At 49.1% G+C, this 18,010-nt stretch overlaps 1 protein-coding gene across 4 annotated transcripts in view; it reads right to left on the bottom strand.

Moving 5' to 3' along the window:
- Znf839 (zinc finger protein 839) overlaps window positions 1–18,010 on the bottom strand; it is a 32,058-nt gene that overhangs the window by 9,503 nt on the left and 4,545 nt on the right. For 3 of the 4 annotated variants that reach the window (XM_052738997.1, XM_052738998.1, XM_052739000.1), the window contains 2 exons: window positions 6,099–6,983; window positions 2,661–2,888 (listed from right to left, as the gene is read on the bottom strand). In XM_052738997.1, coding sequence (XP_052594957.1) covers window positions 2,661–2,888; window positions 6,099–6,983 — 1,113 coding nt within the window. Of the gene's footprint in view, window positions 1–2,660; window positions 2,889–6,098; window positions 6,984–12,501; window positions 13,675–18,010 lie in introns of those variants that run through there. The other variant, XM_052738996.1, reaches the window with a different exon arrangement.

Raw genomic sequence — 18,010 nt, 5'->3', positions numbered from 1 at the left:
CCCAGGGACTGGCAGGCAGGCAGGCAGGTGGGTGGAAAAGCAGCCCATGCTAGGCTGGGAGAAGCCCAAAGACTTAGATTTCCTTCCAAGGATGGCATACAGAAGGTTATGCTCTGTTAAAGGTGGGGTGTTGCTATGTTGCCTAGGTTAGCCTCAAGGTCTAGCCTTAAATGGGCCTCCTGCCTCAGTCCTCTGGGGATTACCAGTATGCATCAAAGTGCCTGGTTCTGGAAGGAGGTTTTAGGAAGGTGGTATAAGGAGAGGAGGGTGTGGGTCTGCAGGGGGCACAGCAGCAGGGGCAACAGCAACATAAAAGCAAGAAGGCAAGGCCTTGTAAACAAGGGAGGTGCAGCAGACGGGGACAGAGAGAGCCTATCAGGTCCAAGACAGGGATGCAGGTGGGTCAGGGAGAAGAAAGAGGCAGAGCCAGGGGTAGCAGTTTAGCCTATAAGCTCAACACTTGGAAAGCTTGAGGTAGAAAGATTGGCAGGGCCAGCCTGGACTCCATAATGGAAGTTTGAGGCCAGCCTGGGCTACAGAGTGAACAATGTCTCAAAAAACTAAACAAAGCGGGGTGGTGGTGGCACACACCTTTAATCCCAGCACTTGGGAGACAGAGGCAGGCAGATCTTTGTGAGTTCGAGGCCAGCTTGGTCTACAGAGTGAGATCCAGGACAGTTACCAAAGCTACACAGAGAAATCTTGTCTCAAAAAACCAAAAAAAAAAAAAAAAAAAAAAAAGCAACTAAACAAAAACAAGGAAGAGGAAGGGAAGGAAGGGAGAGGAGGGAAAAGGAGAAAGACAAGAAGAGATGGGGCTTCTAACTGGAGCACCTAGGGGCCCTCCATATCACAGGGTGGACAGGACACCAGCTGGCGGACTCTCCACAATATGGAAGATGGGGTAGTACATAGCCCACCCAGGTAGAGAGTTTTCTTTCTTTTGGGGTGGGATTGGTTTTGTTGGAGAAAGTATTTCACTATGTAGCCCTGGCTGGCCTTGAAGTCCCAGAGATCTGCCTGCTTTTGCCTCAAGTACTGAGATCAAAGGTGTATGCCCAGCCCCTGGAGAGTTTTCTGATGAGAAATGTGAGGCTCCAGGGAGAGGTCTAATCAGGAAGAACAAACATGGGAATCTGCAGTTTGGAAACACCAAGTGTGTGAGCTGTGGGGAAGTCATGTGGCCCAGGCCTAGAGAGAGTAATCAGGAGCTGCCAATACCTGAGGGGACCAGAGAAGCTAAAGAAACAACTTATTGGCAGGACAAAGTCTTTCACTACAGGGCCTGCAGGATAGCTCGGCCCCGCAAGCCTGGTGCGTGAGTTCCATTCCCAGAACCCAGGTGGAAGTGGAAGCGGAGAGCCAACTCTGTAAAGTTGATCCCCACGTACCCACAGTTGTACGTAAGTGCCTGCAGGCACGGAGCCTCTCTCTCACACACATGCACATGCACTAAACAAGTATGTTTAACTTCAACCCTCAAAAGCTCTTAGGAAAATACAACCTTATGGGTTCTTCTCTATGGATGAGCAGGAAGGTCAGTGTATAAGATGTCACCTTGCCATGACTTAAACTCTGGGCAAGTTTTGGATAGCCGTCATCTCTTCAGTGCGAGCTCAGTGAGAACATCCCCCGAGAGGTATGACCATCACTGCCCTACTTCCGGCCAGAGGGGCAGCTCTGTCTAGTTTACACACACTGCCCCTCCATAACCTCCATAACCAGAGCCGGGCCGGATCCGTTATGGGCACACAGTTCGTGTACAAATAAATGTGAGCTTCTGGGGTGGGGATTCTCATCTAAGAGAGTCGGAGTGGCCCTGCTCCCAGCAACCACTCAACTGTAGGACAGAGAGGGTGTTACCAGGAAGACAGAGTCCCACCACAGCCATTTATGCACAGCTTGGGCCAGCCTCACTGCCCCGACACCTGGATTCGAGTTCTGGCCTGAAGCCACCCTGAGCAACTTGCTTTCCCGGGGTTTCAGCTGCTCATCTGTTAAGGTGGGAGACACTGTGAGATAAACGAGAGGAGGCTGACCGAGTGCCCAGCAGAAACACGGGAGGGAGTGGAGCCGGGCTGCCTCACAGAAAATGCTCTATAAATGGTGCTGATGCTAACGCCAACCACTAACTCCAAAGGTTCTACCTCACGTCTCAACAGTCAATCATCCAACGTTGCCAGGACACGGGAATGGAGCAAAGTTGCAACTTGTAACACCACATTGTGCCTCAGGCATGTTCTCGGAAAACCGCTCTCTAGAAAGCCAAGTCTTAACCACTGAGCCAACTCTAGCCCCACGGCCTGGAACTCTCCACCCACTTGCTTCAGCCTCCCCAGTGCTGGTGTTTCTAGTGTGCACCCCTACACGAGGCTAGGATGTTGGTGTTTTACTTTTCACTTCCGAAACCTGACAGTGAGCCAGGGATGCTGGCCCAGGCCTGTAAGACCAGCACTCAGGAGACTGAAGCAAATAGACGCACGGCTAGAGGGAGCCTACACATTGTGAGCCTGTCTCCAAACAAGAAACAGGGAGGCTAGAGGGAGCCCTCACATTGTGAGCCTGTCTCCAAACAAACAAGAAACAGGGAAGGCAGGTAGGAAGTTGTTACATACTGCATCACAGGCAGGCTTCAAGTACACTGTATGAGAGCAAGTTACCTCCCGGAGCCGCGCTTCCCTGGAGATGCTCAGCCCTGAAGGTGCAGCAGGGTCGCTATGTGGTGGGACAGCTCCGCTCTGCTGGAGGTTGGCTGTGCTGGACTCTGCCTGGCTTGCCCAACTTCCATTCCTAGGTTCTAGGTATTTCTCTGGTCTCAGAAGCGCTGAAGGACTTCTACTTTCTGATTCAGGTACCAGTGTCTCTTCAACTTCAGCAGGCTGACCATTCTAGATAGTGTTGCACACCCAAAAACAAAACAAAAGGAGATTTTGAAAAATCATGCGCTATTTCCAACATGTAAACCTTACAGCAAAAAAAGTCCAGTCAAATACAAAGAACTTTCAACACTATTTTTCTTTAGTTAACATTCTTTAACTATAATGATACATTTTAAACCTTCCCAACAGTAGGAGGCCGAGGCCGGGATCTCTGTGAGTTCAAGGTCAGCCTGGTTACATAGTGAGATCTAGGAGAGCCAGAGCTACACACACTGTGAGACCCTGTCTGGAAAAACCAAACAAAACAACAACAAAAGAATGGAATCCACCGGGCTGGAGGGATGGCTCAGGAGTCAACAGTGCTGGCTGCTCTTCCAGAGACCAGAGCTCTAATCCCAGCATGTGGTGGCTCACAACCATCTGTAACTCCAGGTCCAGGGACCCAATGCCCTCTTCTGACCTCGAAGGACAAAATGCACACACATGGTGCACAGACATACATGCAAGCAAAACACCCAGAACACATAAAATAAAATTAATTAAAAAGAGGAAGGAAGAAAGCCACTAGGTGGAAATATTGTAACGGAGTAAGTTGGGAATTTGGCTAGGGAACTAAGCCCAGGAAGATGGGTTCAGCTTAGAATTCCAGAATTCCCACTTGCCAGTGCAGTCCCCATTAGCAGAGTCACCACCATGAGGTTCAACTGGGTTTGGCCCTTTCTGAGTCCTAACTCAAAGAGGAGCAACTATCTCCTTCTTCCTCCTCCTCCTCCTCTTCTGTCTTTTTCTTTCCAATGCTGCCCAGAGCCTAAGTCTGATCTTAAACTCCCTGAGTAACATTCTGGGCTTCCTTACCGGTTCTCTGAAGCTCCCCTCCCCACATGCAGCACCCCCAGGCTGCCTCATCTCCAGCAGCCTGGCTTTGGTTCCTCTCTTCTCAATCTCCTTAGTTTGCCTTCCCTGGGGTTTCTTTTAAACTCGAGTAAACTGTCCTCAAGCTTTGTTTGTATCAGTTCTTAAATTCTTTATTAATGAGACTAAGACTCCTAAGAGGGGACCTCAATTTCCCAGAGGGGATCCCAGTTTCCCAGCTATCATGCAATGGCTCTTCTGGGACTCCTGAAGATTCCCATCAACACTTCTTTTCTGCCTTTTAATTGTTTAATTGGCAGAAAAAAATGAACTCATTCCTGCACCCCCTAGACAACATCAATAGGACATGTCTCAAAAAACAAAACCAAGGGGCTGGAGTGATGCCTCAGTGGTTAAGAGCACTGGTCACTCTTCCACAGGACCGGGTCCAATTCCAGGCACCCACATGGCAATTCACAACTGTCTGTAACTCCCATTCCAGGGCATCCTCACACAGATATACATGCAGGCAAAACCCCAATACACATAAAAAATAAATCTTTAAAAAACAACAACAACAAGCCAGACGTGGTCTCATATGTCTTTGATCGCAGCACTCCAAAGGTAGGCCTAAGCAGGCAGATCTCTGTGAGCTCCAGGCCAGCCTGGTCTACATAGTGAGTTCCAGCCAACCAGGGCTACACAAAGAAACCCTGTCTCAGAAACAAAAACAACAACCAAGAAAGGGCAGAGTAACTTAGGAGAGACAAATAACTGGCCGATTCAGGTTTGTTAGTAGAGCTTGTTAACGTGGCGACCTGTGGTTTGGATTCTCCAGGCAGACAGACAAGCAATCTACAGCTGTCTTGAGGGGTTAGCCTCTGCTCCCCTGGTCAAGACAGGGCAGGGTGCCTTCCGTCTTCATAAATCTATGTCCTACTTTTGGCAAATGGAGGGAGAGCTCAACAATCTTTCATATTAGGTACCATTTGCTCTCCAACACCACACCACTGGCCTCCGTACAACTTGAGAAACAGAATGGCTTTTTTTTTGTTTTGTTTTTTGTTGTTTTTTGAGACAGGATTTCTCTGTGTAGCCCTGGTTATCCTGGAACTTGATCTGCAGACCAGGCTGGCCTTGAACTCACAAAGATCCACCTGTTTCGGCCTCCCAAATGCTGGTATTAAAGGCATGCGCCATCACCCAGCTCAGAGTGGCTTTTCAAAAGTTGAAGCTTTCCAGGGCTGGAAAGATGGCTTTGTGGTTAAGAGCATACATGGCCACCAGACCTGAGTTTGGTTCCCAGGATCCTTATCAGGGGGCACACACACACACATACACACACATATAAAAATTTTAAAAATCATAACAAGATTGGAGTTTTCCTTCTATGAAAGGCTACAGTGTAGGCTCTGAAGCCAAAAGACTTGGTCTGACTCCACTTGGGACTGAGACCTAGAAGTGCTGGGCCTGGGCTCGATCAGTCACCCCTCTGGGCCTCACTGCAGTACCTCAAGTAGGAGTGGTCACTGAGAAAACGTGCAGGGCTGGGTGTTCGGCACAGGCTTTAATCCCAGCACTGGGGAGGCAGGGGCAGGTGGATCTCAAAAAGAAAGAAAAAAGAAACTGTACAGGGCTGGGGACGGCCCAGCGGCAGAGCCCCTGCCTGGAAGATCAAGTCCTTGAGAGCGGTCCTTATCACGAAGACTGACTGGAAGAGGAGGGGAGGGAGGGGTGGGGGAGACAGAGAGAGGAGGAGACGAACAATGAATGAGAGACTGATACCCTTGGCACAGGGACTGCCCAATGTCTGCACGACACAAATGGCAGCTGTGCTGTTGACCCCAACGCTGAAGGCAAGATAACATTTGCAATCCCATCACAAGGCTGTCCCGGGACTCTACCACCAGGCCCCAGAACAGATCTCCTGGGCCCAAATGTTATCTGTCAGGACCCCAAGGTACTAATGTTAAGCAAACTAGCTACCAGCTTTACCCACCTTAGAAGGCCCTGATCCACTGCCGGGAAAGAGGTCACAGCAGGCAGGCACTTCTTCCCACTATGGATTATGCCCCAAACCTGACCTTTCCCACATTCCTCGGCCACCTGAGTTCCAGCGAGAATGCACTATGACATGTCACACAGATCAGATCTAGACAACCATGGCCATGTTCACCAAATGTTCTCACTAAGCAGGGCCACAGGCAAAAGATACATACCTCCCATTTGTTCAGCATCAGTGAGACAAATGTGGGTCTGGGACCCTCAGGACTCGGGGCCTGAGCCCCATCTGACACTGTTAACATTTAATTGAAGGAGGGTGGGGGAAAGCTCAGAAAACCGCTCCGTCACCAACAGAAATGTTACCTGCAGGACACGCCTTGCTGCCTCTGCCTCTTCCGTGCAGAGAACGGCTGGTGTGGGTAGTGTGGGGGAAGCTAGGCCTCGGGTCTTTGAGTCTATGCACCCCAGGGTCAGGCTCCCATCAGCTTTCTCCGACTGCAACATCTCAGGCTCCAGCTGGCCATGGCCGGGATTGAGTTTAAAATGCCTCGCCAGTCCCCCCTTTCCTATGTATGACTTTTCACAAGTCTGACACTTAAAGGCCTTGGGCCTCAGGGCACAGCCCTCAATGTCAAAGCGCCCCGGCTTCTCCCTCTCTTCTTCCTCCTCGTCCACACTCAGCTCAGAGTAGTCGTCGGAATCTGACAGGTGCCCATCTGCTAAGTCCTCTGTTTTGATGAATTTATAATCTCTGGCTTTATATTTGGGAGGCCGGGATATCCGTCCAGACCGGGTTTTCACCTTTAAAGATTTCTTCAACTTCTCGGTATGTGCTGCGTGCAAGCTGGAAATGAACAGGCGTGCTGAATTGGACGAGACAGGTGCTACAGAAGGCGGGTCAGAGGCTGCCAGAGGGCTCAGAGTGACACCATGCCCATGTGTGGCCTGGGGGGCCTTGACTCTCCTCCAAGGGACTGGCTGCAGGGCTGGCAGTGGCTTCTGTACAAGCACCCGAGGAGCAGGAGGTTGAGGGAAGCCTCTGAGGAAGCGCAGCTGTGACCCAGTCCTGGCCAGGGCCTGCACCCTGAGCAGCTGAGGGCTGGAGACACAGAGCCCCAGGCTGGAGCTTCCCCCGGGTAGCTGACTTTGTCTTGCCGTTTTGGGTTGGATGGTGGCCAGAGGGGGCATTGGCCTTTCCTTTCGTTTTGTGTCACCAGCTGTCACCTTGAAACAAATGGCTTCAAGTTGCTTAAACACAAAAAGAAAGCGGGAGAAAGAAAAGAAGCATTACAATTCTCAACATCTGTACTGCCCTCACCCGCTGTCCCCAAGCTGTGAGCTACCTAAAGCGGGTGCAGAGAACTGAACTTGGATCCTCTGAAAGCACAGTACACGCTCGTAACCACTGAGCCATCTCTACAGCCCTCCCCTTTTTTATTTTTTGGTGTGCGTGTGTGTTTGTGTGTGTGTGTGTCTGAATGTAAGCTATATGTTTGCAGGTGCCTGAAACCGCCAGAGGAGATCAGATCCTCTGAAGCTGGAGTTGTTACAGGTGAGCTGCTAACATGTGTGATGGGAACAGAACTAAGTCCTCTGGAAGAGCAGAAAACATTCCTAACCACTGAGCCATCCCTCCAGCCTTCTTGACAGTGTTTTTTAAACTTTATAACAGTATCAAAGATGACTGAAGAGATGGCTCAGAGGTTAAGAGCACTGGCTGCTCTTCCAGAGGACCTGGGTTCAATTCCCAGCACCCACATCACAGCTCACAACCATCTGTCACTTCAGTCCCAGGGGATCCAAGGCCCACAGACACATAAGCAGACAAAACACTTATACACATAAAAGAAATTTTAAGAAGAAAAAAAATATCATAGTCAAGTATGGCAGTACACATCTTTAATCCCATAATTCTGGAGGCAGAAGCAAGCAGTTCTCTGTGAATTTCAGGCCTGTCATGGGTACAGTGAGATCCTGTCTCAAAAGATAAAACATGCTTGGCAGTGGTGGCGTACACCTTTAGTCCCAGTACTTGGGAGGCAGAGGCAGGCGGATCTCTGTGAGTTCGAGACCAGCCTGATCTACAGAGTGAGCTCCAGGACAGCAAGGCCTGTCTCGAAAAACCATAAATAAACAAACAAACAAACAAATAAATAAATAAATAAATAAAACTAAATAGTATCATCTCAATCTGGGACTGGCGACATACATACTTGTAACCTCAGCAATCAGGAGGGTGAGGCAGGAGAATTGCCACAAGTTACAGACTGGCCTGGGCTACGTAACAATATGTTATGTATCTATCTTAGCATCAACCGTCAAGAAAGTAGACAAAGCCATCTCCTGTAGCCTGACTGCATGCTCAAGACTCTGGATTGTTCTTTGGGACTCCATCCTCGTGGATGCACGCAGCTCCAAGTAGTTCACTGTCTCTCAATGCTGAGCTCCTCACTGTCCTGTTGATGGACAGGTGCTTTCTAACCATTCCATCGTCTGCTCAGAACCTCACTAGTGTGCATTTATTTACACGTGTGAGTTTCAACAGGAACACACACCTACAAGGAAAGTTGCAGTTTCAACAGTTTTTGTTGTTGTTGTTTTTTAATCCAACAAAAACAAAGAAACTGTTTCTTTGACCCAGTAGTTCACTTTCTGGGTCCCAGGTTTGAGGCAGCGCTGTCTCTAATAGTCAGACACCTGCCAAAGTAAAGAGCTGCCTTCAACATCACTCCACGAGTAGTTATTGAGCATAGTCTATGACAGCTAGCCATGTGTGTCAGCAATGAGCTGACTGGAAGAGGTCAGGGACAGCAGGAGAGAAGAGGTTCCTGCTCCTGCAGAACAGAATTAACTAGCATTTCTTCCAGAGAGGGTCACCAGCCAGGCCATGAGTTCGTACCCTCAGCACAAATTAAAACCCTGGACTGGTGGCTACTTGTCATGGGAGGCTATCCTGTGCACTGGAGGATACTGGGTGGTGTCCCTACCTTGACCCACCAGATGCCAGGAGCATCCTCAAGGTATGACAACGTCTGTGTTTCTCCAGGGGCTGGGGATGCAGCTCCAATGATCTGAGACCAGCAAACCCTCTTCAGACCCAATCCTCTACCAGTGGGGGGTTGGCCACAGTGTCACACAGGATAGAACTGTCACTGAAGTCAAGCTGGAATGCCCCTCGTCTGCATGCCTAGTACACTATTACAAACAGCAAACCCTCTCTGTAATTATGGCGTATGAAGAAGTATATAGAGTAGGTGCCCAATTCCTGGCCTACATTTGACTCAATGACAGCTAGTTTTACTGTGCACATCTTCCAGAACCATTGCTTGATCCCTTCACTATATGTCACCCAGAGTATTTCTCCAAGCTCTTGGGATATACCAGACATCTTAAGAATGAACGCATACACACACCTTGTTTTAGGGAAACTGGTCTAATTCATTGATCTGATATCCTGACTGACTTAAGATGTGTACCATGTGGGTGGAGCACTTGATACTTTGTCTGTTTCATTCAGCATAAGTCCCTAAATCCCTCTGGCACCCATTTCTAAACATCAGCTAAGTCCTGGTCTCACCCTGGGGTCTCTCTTGCCCTTCCTCATTTCCTGAAGTTCTGTAAGATCGCCTCTCCTGGGACAGATCCCCCAGAGCTGTCTTTTCAAAAGTTTCACCGATGACTCTGTAAGCAGACAGATCTCCAGAGGCAGATAATAATGTCACAGTGATACAACAGAGGCATTAGAGAATGTCCCAGAAGAGACCATCTCTAAGGTACCTTGAAGGTTGCAGTGAATTTTGTCAGGCATGCAAGACACTTTGGTCTAAGGGAAAATAAATGGATTCATGGAAGCGTGGAGATGTGCACAGGTGTTAGCGGAACTGAAGTGTACCTGTAGGGTAGGAGCAGGGGAGGTGGGGACCAGAGTCCCAAAGTACCCCAGAGGAATGTGTCCACTGCCTTGTACTTCGGGGCCACTGCCCCCACAGTGTCCTCAGTCCTGGTTATCAGTGAGCCCCGACTGTACCCTGGCACAATGCCTCTCCTCTGTTGCCTTTTCAATCAGAACCAAGTCTTGCAAATCTAGTTCAGATACTGCCTTTTCAACACCGCTTTGTGTTCTGAGGAACACTATTTCCTTTCTTCTGAATGTTATCTTTGTACCCGTAGGTTTTGGCCTTGGTTAGATATCATCTGGGTCATGCTTCCCTTCCTGCTAGTTCACAGACTCCTTAGGGGCAGAGTTCATATCTGCTTGGCCTTTGGGTTTTCATGGTACAGTTTAGGCTGGAAGATCATCAACAGAGCAGGCCACCAAGGTACATTACTGCAAGTTCAGTTTTGACCATCTCCATCAGATCAGCTGCCAACCACAATTCTATCAAGCTAACCTTGCTTTTATTTGATGGAAATGATATTATCACCTCTTTCCGAAGCTGTCATATCAAATTCAAAGTTGCGGCCATATTTAGCAGTGTGGTAAAAAGGCAGGCTCTAGAGTATAGCTGCCTGAGAGACACTGGGCACAGTCACTCAGCCTCTCTTGAGCTGATTCCCCAGGGGCTAGAGAGATACAGCTCAGTTGGTAGTGTTTAACTAGCCATGGGGTAACCTTGAGTTCACCGCCCAGCACTACATAAGCTTGGGGTGAGGGGGGGACAGGCATTCTGCAGCCTGTTGAGGAAGTATTAGAAATTCAAAGTCAGGGGCTGGAGAAATGGCTCAGAGGTTAAGAGCACTGCCTGCTCTTCCAGAGGTCCTGAGTTCAATTCCCAGCAACCACAAGGTGGCTCACAACCATCTGTAATGAGATCTGGTGCCCTCTTCTGACCTGCAGTCATACATGCTGAATACATAATAAATAAATAAATCTTTAAAAAAAAAAAAAAAAAAGAAATTCAAAGTCAGCCAGGCATGGCGGTGCACACCTTCAATGCCAGCAAGGAGGCAGAGGCAGGCGGATCTCTGTGAGTTCGAGGCCCGCCTGGTTTACAGAGCTAGTTCCAGGACAGCCAGGGCTGTTACACAGAGAAACCCTGTCTCAAAAAAAAAAAAAAAAAAAAAAAAAAAATTCAAAGCCATTTTCAGTCACACATCAAATTTGCAGCCAGCCTGAGAAATGAGACCTAATAAACAAACAAAAAGCAAAACACCATTATGTGGCTGCTGACAGCCACGTCACTCAGTGTGGCGCAGAGCGGCCACTTGGTGGAGGCTGTACCAGTAGTGGTCCATATTCTGACTTGCTGGACAGGCAGGGCCTGTGGGGGAGACACTTGCTTCTACAGCAGCATATCAGTCAGGAATCTAGAGCGCCATCTTTCCTGCAGACAAGCAAACCAATGTCCAAAGAGGTTCGTTCACGCTTCTAGAACGTGCTTCTAGACACAGGTCTCCAGACTCTTTCTTTTCTTTTTTTTTGGTTTGGTTTTTCGAGACAGGTTTTCTCTGTGTAGTTTTTGGTGCTTGTCCTGGATCTCGCTCTGTAGACCAGGCTGGCCTGGAACTCACAGAGATCCACCTGGCTCTGCCTCCCAAGTGCTGGGATTAAAGGTGTGCGCCAGACTTTTTCTTTTTTCTTTTTTTTTTTTTTTGGTTTTTTGAGACAGGGTTTCCCTGTGTAGCTTTGCACCTTTCCTGGAACTCACTTGGTAGCCCAGGCTGGCCTCGAACTCACAGAGATCTGCCTGGCTCTGCCTCCCAAGTGTTGGGATTAAAGGCGTGCGCCACCACCGCCCAGCCAGACTTTTTCTTAAATTTATGATGTGTGTGTAGGTCAGGGGACAACTTTGTGGGATCAGTTCTCCACTTCTACCTTTTCCTGGGTTCCGGGAATCAAGCTGAGGTTGCCAGGTTTGGGCAGTGGCAAGTGCCTTTACCAAGCTGGGTCATCTTGCTGGTTCAGCTGTCCAAAGTTTTTATTTTTTATTTAAATTTAAACTATTCCCTCAACTGACTGTCCAGTCTCGATGACCAACTGGATGCAAGCCTGTGCAGGCAAAAACTACCTCAAATCCAAACCCATGCTGAAGATTATTGCATTCTACTCTCTACCTATTTATTCTGGTGGAAGTAGCTCTCCCTTTTGGCAGTTCTAAAGTCAGATGTGTTTTGTCATTTCCAACGCCAGCCAGTAAAGGGGATGGGTTTTAACGCTTGGCATGGAGTACCTCCAGTTTCGGAGCTGCCTGGATCCTCCCAGAGCCAGATTCTAGTTCCTACTCTCCCAATAGCCAAACGCTGTGTGTGCAGGGAAGTAAACCCGGGATGTTCTGCAGTACGGTGCCTCCGTGTGTTATCTGTTGCTGTACTGGGCAATGTACTGGACTCGGGTTTGCCAAAGTCTACAGCAAACTACTAGAGTGTGTGTGCTTAAAACTCTGCCCCAGGTCTGGGCTAGCGGCTGCTGCGTTCAGGCAGAGTTCACTATGATGTTTGCTTTTAATCTACTCAGTTCTGGGCTCCAGTGTCAGAAAGTCCTTCCTTGTTACCCCCAGAACGTGTCTTACGCTATCCGCTGGGCGTTGAAAGATACACTTGACTTTAGTGTAGAACCTGTCATACAACAAGTGCTATACAAATACAAAGGCCTCCCAGGAGGCTGGGAGGGGCATGGAGCAGAGGCAGGAGGATGACCCGAAGAGGGCCGGGCGCGCAGGGTGCATCACTGTGCCGTTTCCACGGAGCTGGGTTGGGGATGTCCTAGGTTCCGAACGCCGGCGACACCGGCCACCTCCGAGTCTCTCCACCCCCCGCGGCGCCTCACCTGGGGCGGCAGCAGGCGCGGGGCTCCGGCGCCCGGTCCCCGCTGTAGGGCGGCCTGCTGGGCCGCGTCCCGGAGCCGCTGCGCCGCGTCCTGCAGCACGAAGGGCGGTGGCTGCGCCCGAGTCACCTGCTCCAGGACCCGCCGCAGCTGCTCGGGGTCCAGCGGGGCTACAGGCACGGCGCTGTGGCTCTGGCCCGGAAGAGCCGAGCCACTGCCGCCGCCACTCCCGGGCTCCGGTTCCGCGCCCGCCATGGCGGCCGAAGCGGGGACTCGAACCCGCGTCGCTTGTAGTGGCGGCGCGGAAGTGCGTCACCGGGGACAGGGCGGAATCTACGAGTGCCCCGCAGGCCAAGACATCTCCGAGGCTTGGAAGCGGATCCTGTACTTAATTGCTGCCCCCTCGCGGAGGACGCCGCCTGAGGCCTTAAATGGTTCGATCCTCAGATGTCACCAGCTCCATGATGATGTCTCCGATCCCGGGTTCCAGAGACCCCGACTCCTGAAGTTCAAACGTCTTCCTAACCCCACTTGATAAATTTGGGGTTATAGGCACGCACTACCACCACTCCTGGTTTTATGCGGCGCGGGAGCTCGAACCATTGCTTTTTGAATGCTAGGACAAACACTCCACCAAGTTAAAATTTAAATTCGGCTTCTTTTTTTCTTTTTTGAGACAGAGCCTCCTGCTGTAACCCTGACTGATCTCGAGCTTGTGGCGATCCTTCTGTCTCAGCCTTCCGAACACTCGCTGGTTAGTAGCACTGGGGAGCCGGCTAGTTTGGCTGTGCAGTCCTGAGTTGTTTTTAGAGACCTCTACTCAACTGAAAATAGTTCAGTACAGTGAAGAATTTCGGGACAAACCAATGTGGAGCACAGCTGGGGTTCATTATGAACAAAGTTTAACATAGATTTAAACGGTCACGGGAAAGAGAGATGGATGCTCTGAGGAAGAATATGTGTAGGGGGCCTCTCAAGAAGCCTTAACGTCGCCTTAAATGTATGAGCAGTAGCCATACATAAATTTTGGTGGCTCTCAAGTTACAATTCAAAGGATTGCTCCAGGAAACCTTTCCCCCTCCTCAATAAATGAGTTTAGAGAGTGGTTCTGGGTGACTCTAGAGGGGCCTTTGCTGGGACTGATCAGATAAAACCATGGGTCAGAAGGATTGCACAAAGGGGTTACTATATAATATTAATATATACTAAATATATAATATTTATAATAATAATAAAATGATGTTGGTTGTTTTTAATTTTACGCTTTACTCTTTTTTTTTGGGGGGGGGGGCGCCACCTAGCTCCCAAATAAATCACACACAAAGGCTTATTCTTTTTTTTTTTTTTTTTTTTTTTTTTTGGTTTTTGGTTTTTGGAGACAGGGTTTCTCTGTGTGGCTTTGTACCTTTCCTGGAACTCACTCTGTAGACCAGGCTGGCCTCAAACTCACAGAGATCCACCTGCCTCTGCCTCCCGAGTGCTGGGATTAAAGGCGTGCACCACCACTGCCCGGTGGCTTATTCTTAATTATAACTGCCCGGCCTTAGCTTGACTTATTTCCAGCCAGCTTTTCTTAAATTATCCTGTCTATCTTTTGCCTCTGGGCTTTTATCTTTCTCTATTTCTGTATACCTTTCATTATTTCTTACTCCGTGGCTGGCTGTGTAGCTGGGTGGCTGGCTCCTGGAGTCCTCCTCCTTTTTTCTTGTTCCTTGATCCTCTTTTCTCTCTTTTTCTCCTCCTATTTATCCTCTCTGCCAGCCCTGGCTGTCCTTTCTTATGTCTTGGTATTGGCCGTTCAGCTCTTTATTAGACCAATCAGGTGTTTTAAACAGACAAAGCAACACAGCTTCACAAACGCAACACAAAGGAATGCAATACATCTTTGCATCATTAAACAAATATTCCACAGCATAAACAAATGTAACACATCTTAAAATATTATTCATATATATAGACCACATAGACTATGCACATCTTTAGAGCAGGAATGACATATTGCTCATTAGGTGCCCAACACAAGCTCTGTCCCAGAACACACACTCAAGAGAAGGATGGATGGATGGATGGATGGATGGATAGTTAATGGCTGGCTGGCTGGGTGGGGAGGTGGATGGCTGAATGGACAGATGGATGAGTGGGTAGATGGGTGGCTGAATGCATCCACCTGCCTCACATTGCAGGCTCTTCCATCCAGCTCCACTACTTCCTCATCCTAGCCTAGCTTCTCTTCACTCCAGTGGCTCTTCCTGAGTAGGGCAGTCAGCCACTGATTACATACTTACTGAGCCCCTGTAGGGCCAATGGGAGTCCCTGCCGTGGGCAGTTGGAGTCTAAGTAGGAAGAGTGAGACTGGCAATTGCCACTCAGTGTGATAAGATAAGTGAAAGCCACAGGAGAGAGGCTGGGGACAGCCTGCTGTCAGGTTCTGATCATTTTATTTCACCACAGGATTATCTCTAAAAAATATTTTTATTATTTATATTATTTATGTGTACATATGTATATATCTGTATATGTATATGTACCTGAGGTTAGGGCCATCCCCTAGAGCTTGACTTACAAGCAGTTGTAAGCTGCCTGATGTGGGTGCCTGGAATCGAACGCAAGTCCTCTGCAAGAACAAGACATGTTCTTAACCACTGGGCTATCTCTCCAGCCCCCAGGATTATCTTTTTATTCTTAAACTCTCTAGGTGTGTGCCTGAATATGTGTATGGACAGCCCATGTGAGCAAGAGCCTGAGATGGTAAGAGGAAGGCATCAGATCCCCTGGAGCTGGAGTTACAGGTGATTGTGAGCCTCCATGTGTGTACTGAGAATCGAACCCAGGTCTTGGAAAGAGGAGGGAACCTCTGGACCGCTGAGCCGTCTCGCCAGCCCTGTGATCATCATCTTTATTATCCTTGTAGGCCATCTTCATGTTACACTCACCATAAACCTTGCAGTGTCCTGAGTTAATGCCCTGGCAGCTTCACTAAGTGTTGCCGGGGCGACTGCATTTCTCCCAGTCTGTCTTAGCAAAACAGCGTCTTTTTACATATATAGCCCAGGCTGGCCTGGAACTCACTCTATAGCCCAGGCTGGCCTGGAACTCACTCTATAGAGCAGAGTGGCCTGGGACTCACTCTATAGAGCAGCCTGGCCTGGAATCATGATCCTGTTGCCTCAGCCTCCTGAGCATTGGGGTTATAGGTACATGTTACCATGTCTACTTGTTTCTTTAATATTTTCTCTCTTTTTCTTCTCTCTAACCCCAAGCCTAGAATTACCGCCTTAATCCAGAATATCACCTCTGTTTTAAAATCCTTTTGAATTTGGAGAGGAAAAAACTTATCTTTTGAATGTGTGTGTGTGTGTGTGTGTGTGTGTGTGTGTGTGTCAAATGAACTGACAAAAGGCAAGTTACTAGTATTAGTGTTCATAAAGAAACTGGTGACACACACCTTTGATCCCAGCACAGAGATCCTTCTGCCTCTGCTGAAATCAAAGGCGTTCACCACCACGACTAACCACAATAGTTTTAAAGTATTTTTTGGGGGGGCAGTTTTGGTTTTTTGAGACAGGGTTTCACTGTGTAGCCCTGGCTGTCCTAAAACTCACTCTGTAGACCAGGCTGGCCTCAAAGTCACATGGATCAGCCTACCTCTGCCTCTTGAGTGCTGGGATTAAAGGCGTGTGCCATTACAGCCCGACTTAAAGTATTCTTTTTTAAGGTTTACTTTTGCCAGTCGGCTGTGGTGCACACCTTTAATCCCAGCTCTCAGGAGGCAGAGCCAAGCGGATCTCTGTGAGTTTGAGGCCAGCCTGGTCTACAGAGTGAGATCCAAGACAGGCATCAAAACTGTATGGAGAAACCCCGTCTTGAAAAACCAAACCAAAACAAAAAAGGTTTACTTTATTTATGTGCATGTGTCTGTGTAAGCGAATGCTACATGTGAGCAGGTACCCATGGAGGCCAGAAGAAACTATCTGATGCCCTGGAACTAGTGGCTGCCAAGTGTCCTGACATAGGTGCTGGGAACCAAACAGCTTAACAATTTAGCCACCTCTCCAAACTCCCAGTTTTACACTGTGGGGGAGTATTCTGAACACCTTCAAATGTGTTTGGAAGGCAGAGATCTGCCTGTTCCTCCTGATGTCACACAGCACACCCACAACAGAGTCAAAGCTAGACATGACAAAACAGCTGTTTCCTTTCTGCGTTTAGCAAAAGAGCCAATCCCAGGGCTCTGCTCTTCCAGAGGTTCTGTGTTCAATTCCCAGCAACCACAAGGTGGTTCATAACCACCTATATGAGCTCTGGTGCCCTCTTCTGGCCTGCAGGCATACATGCAGGCAGAACACTGTATACATAATAAATAAAATAAATAGATCTTTAAAAAAAAAAAAGACAACCAATCCCTTCACCATCTCCCAGTCCACTTCTATGTTCCCTACAGAAAAGTCATGCCGAAAACCCAGTCCAAAGTGCTGGGACACAGCTTCGAAGACGGTTTACTGGGCACTAGCAGGGCCTAGCTTTATTCCTAGCTCTAAACTTGAAAACCAAAGGCTGAGCTTGTCACTGCTTAGTTCCCGCAGTATCACATCCACAACGCACACGCTAGAGGGGCCCAACCCAAGGTTCTGTGCAGACAGGCCGCCGAGTTCACAATAGAGGGATCATGCCTCCCCCGCCCCCCCCCCCCCCCCCCCACACCACGGTGGAAGGCAGTGGTCAGATGAAGGTAAATAGGACAGCAAGCTTCAGATCTAGTCTCAATGCCCAGCTCCACTCCCTACTGTGTCCCTGAGTCTAACTAAGTACCAGGAACTTCTATCCTGTATGACGTGTGCAAGCACCTATTCCTGGCGCCAGCAGTCCATTTCTTTTCATTTTGTCTGCAATAGCAACAGTCCCACCCACTAGTATGGGATCCACAGCTCTGACTCATCTGAAGAACTTACCGAGACCTTAATCTCCGTGGACTCGGCCTGCCCTTATCTAATTCGGGGTTCAGCCCTTGAGAAAGGGATGGAGCGGCCAGGTGGAGCGGTCCCTGCCTGTAGTCTCAGCTCTCAGGCCGTGGGGGCAGGAGAATCTTGTGTTTAAGGTGAGCCTGGGCTACGGAAAACAAAATCCACCACCCTGTACCCACAAAGGAGCCAAAAGGTGCTTTTTTGTTAAACTAAACATCGTTGACCGACCCAGAGACTAGAGCATTCCGTGAGAAATTTGTTCACTGTCCTCTGCCTCCAAATTCAGAACCAAGAGGAAGAAGTGTGGAGTCGAAAATCTCTGACAGGAGGGAGACAGAGACAAGCGAAGGTTTCTGAAAACCCCGCAGCGTTCCTCGGCTGGCCCTGCGGGGACCGTCCAGCGCGTGCAGTCGGCTTGCGGGGAACACCTGCGAAACGCGTTGTCTTGACCTGCATTATCAGCATGAAGAACTCCATGAATACTGAGGTCCACCCGAGGCCACCGGTCTTCACTGAACAGCATCGCCAGAGGAGCCGGAGCCGGGCTTAAA

This window comes from Peromyscus californicus, unplaced genomic scaffold (assembly GCF_007827085.1).
Source record: "Peromyscus californicus insignis strain IS unplaced genomic scaffold, ASM782708v3 Scaffold_15__1_contigs__length_86483966, whole genome shotgun sequence".
Taxonomy (NCBI): Eukaryota; Metazoa; Chordata; class Mammalia; order Rodentia; family Cricetidae; genus Peromyscus; species Peromyscus californicus.
The sequence above is the reverse complement of the archived record's forward strand: the minus strand, read 5'-3'. Positions and strand labels throughout refer to the sequence as shown.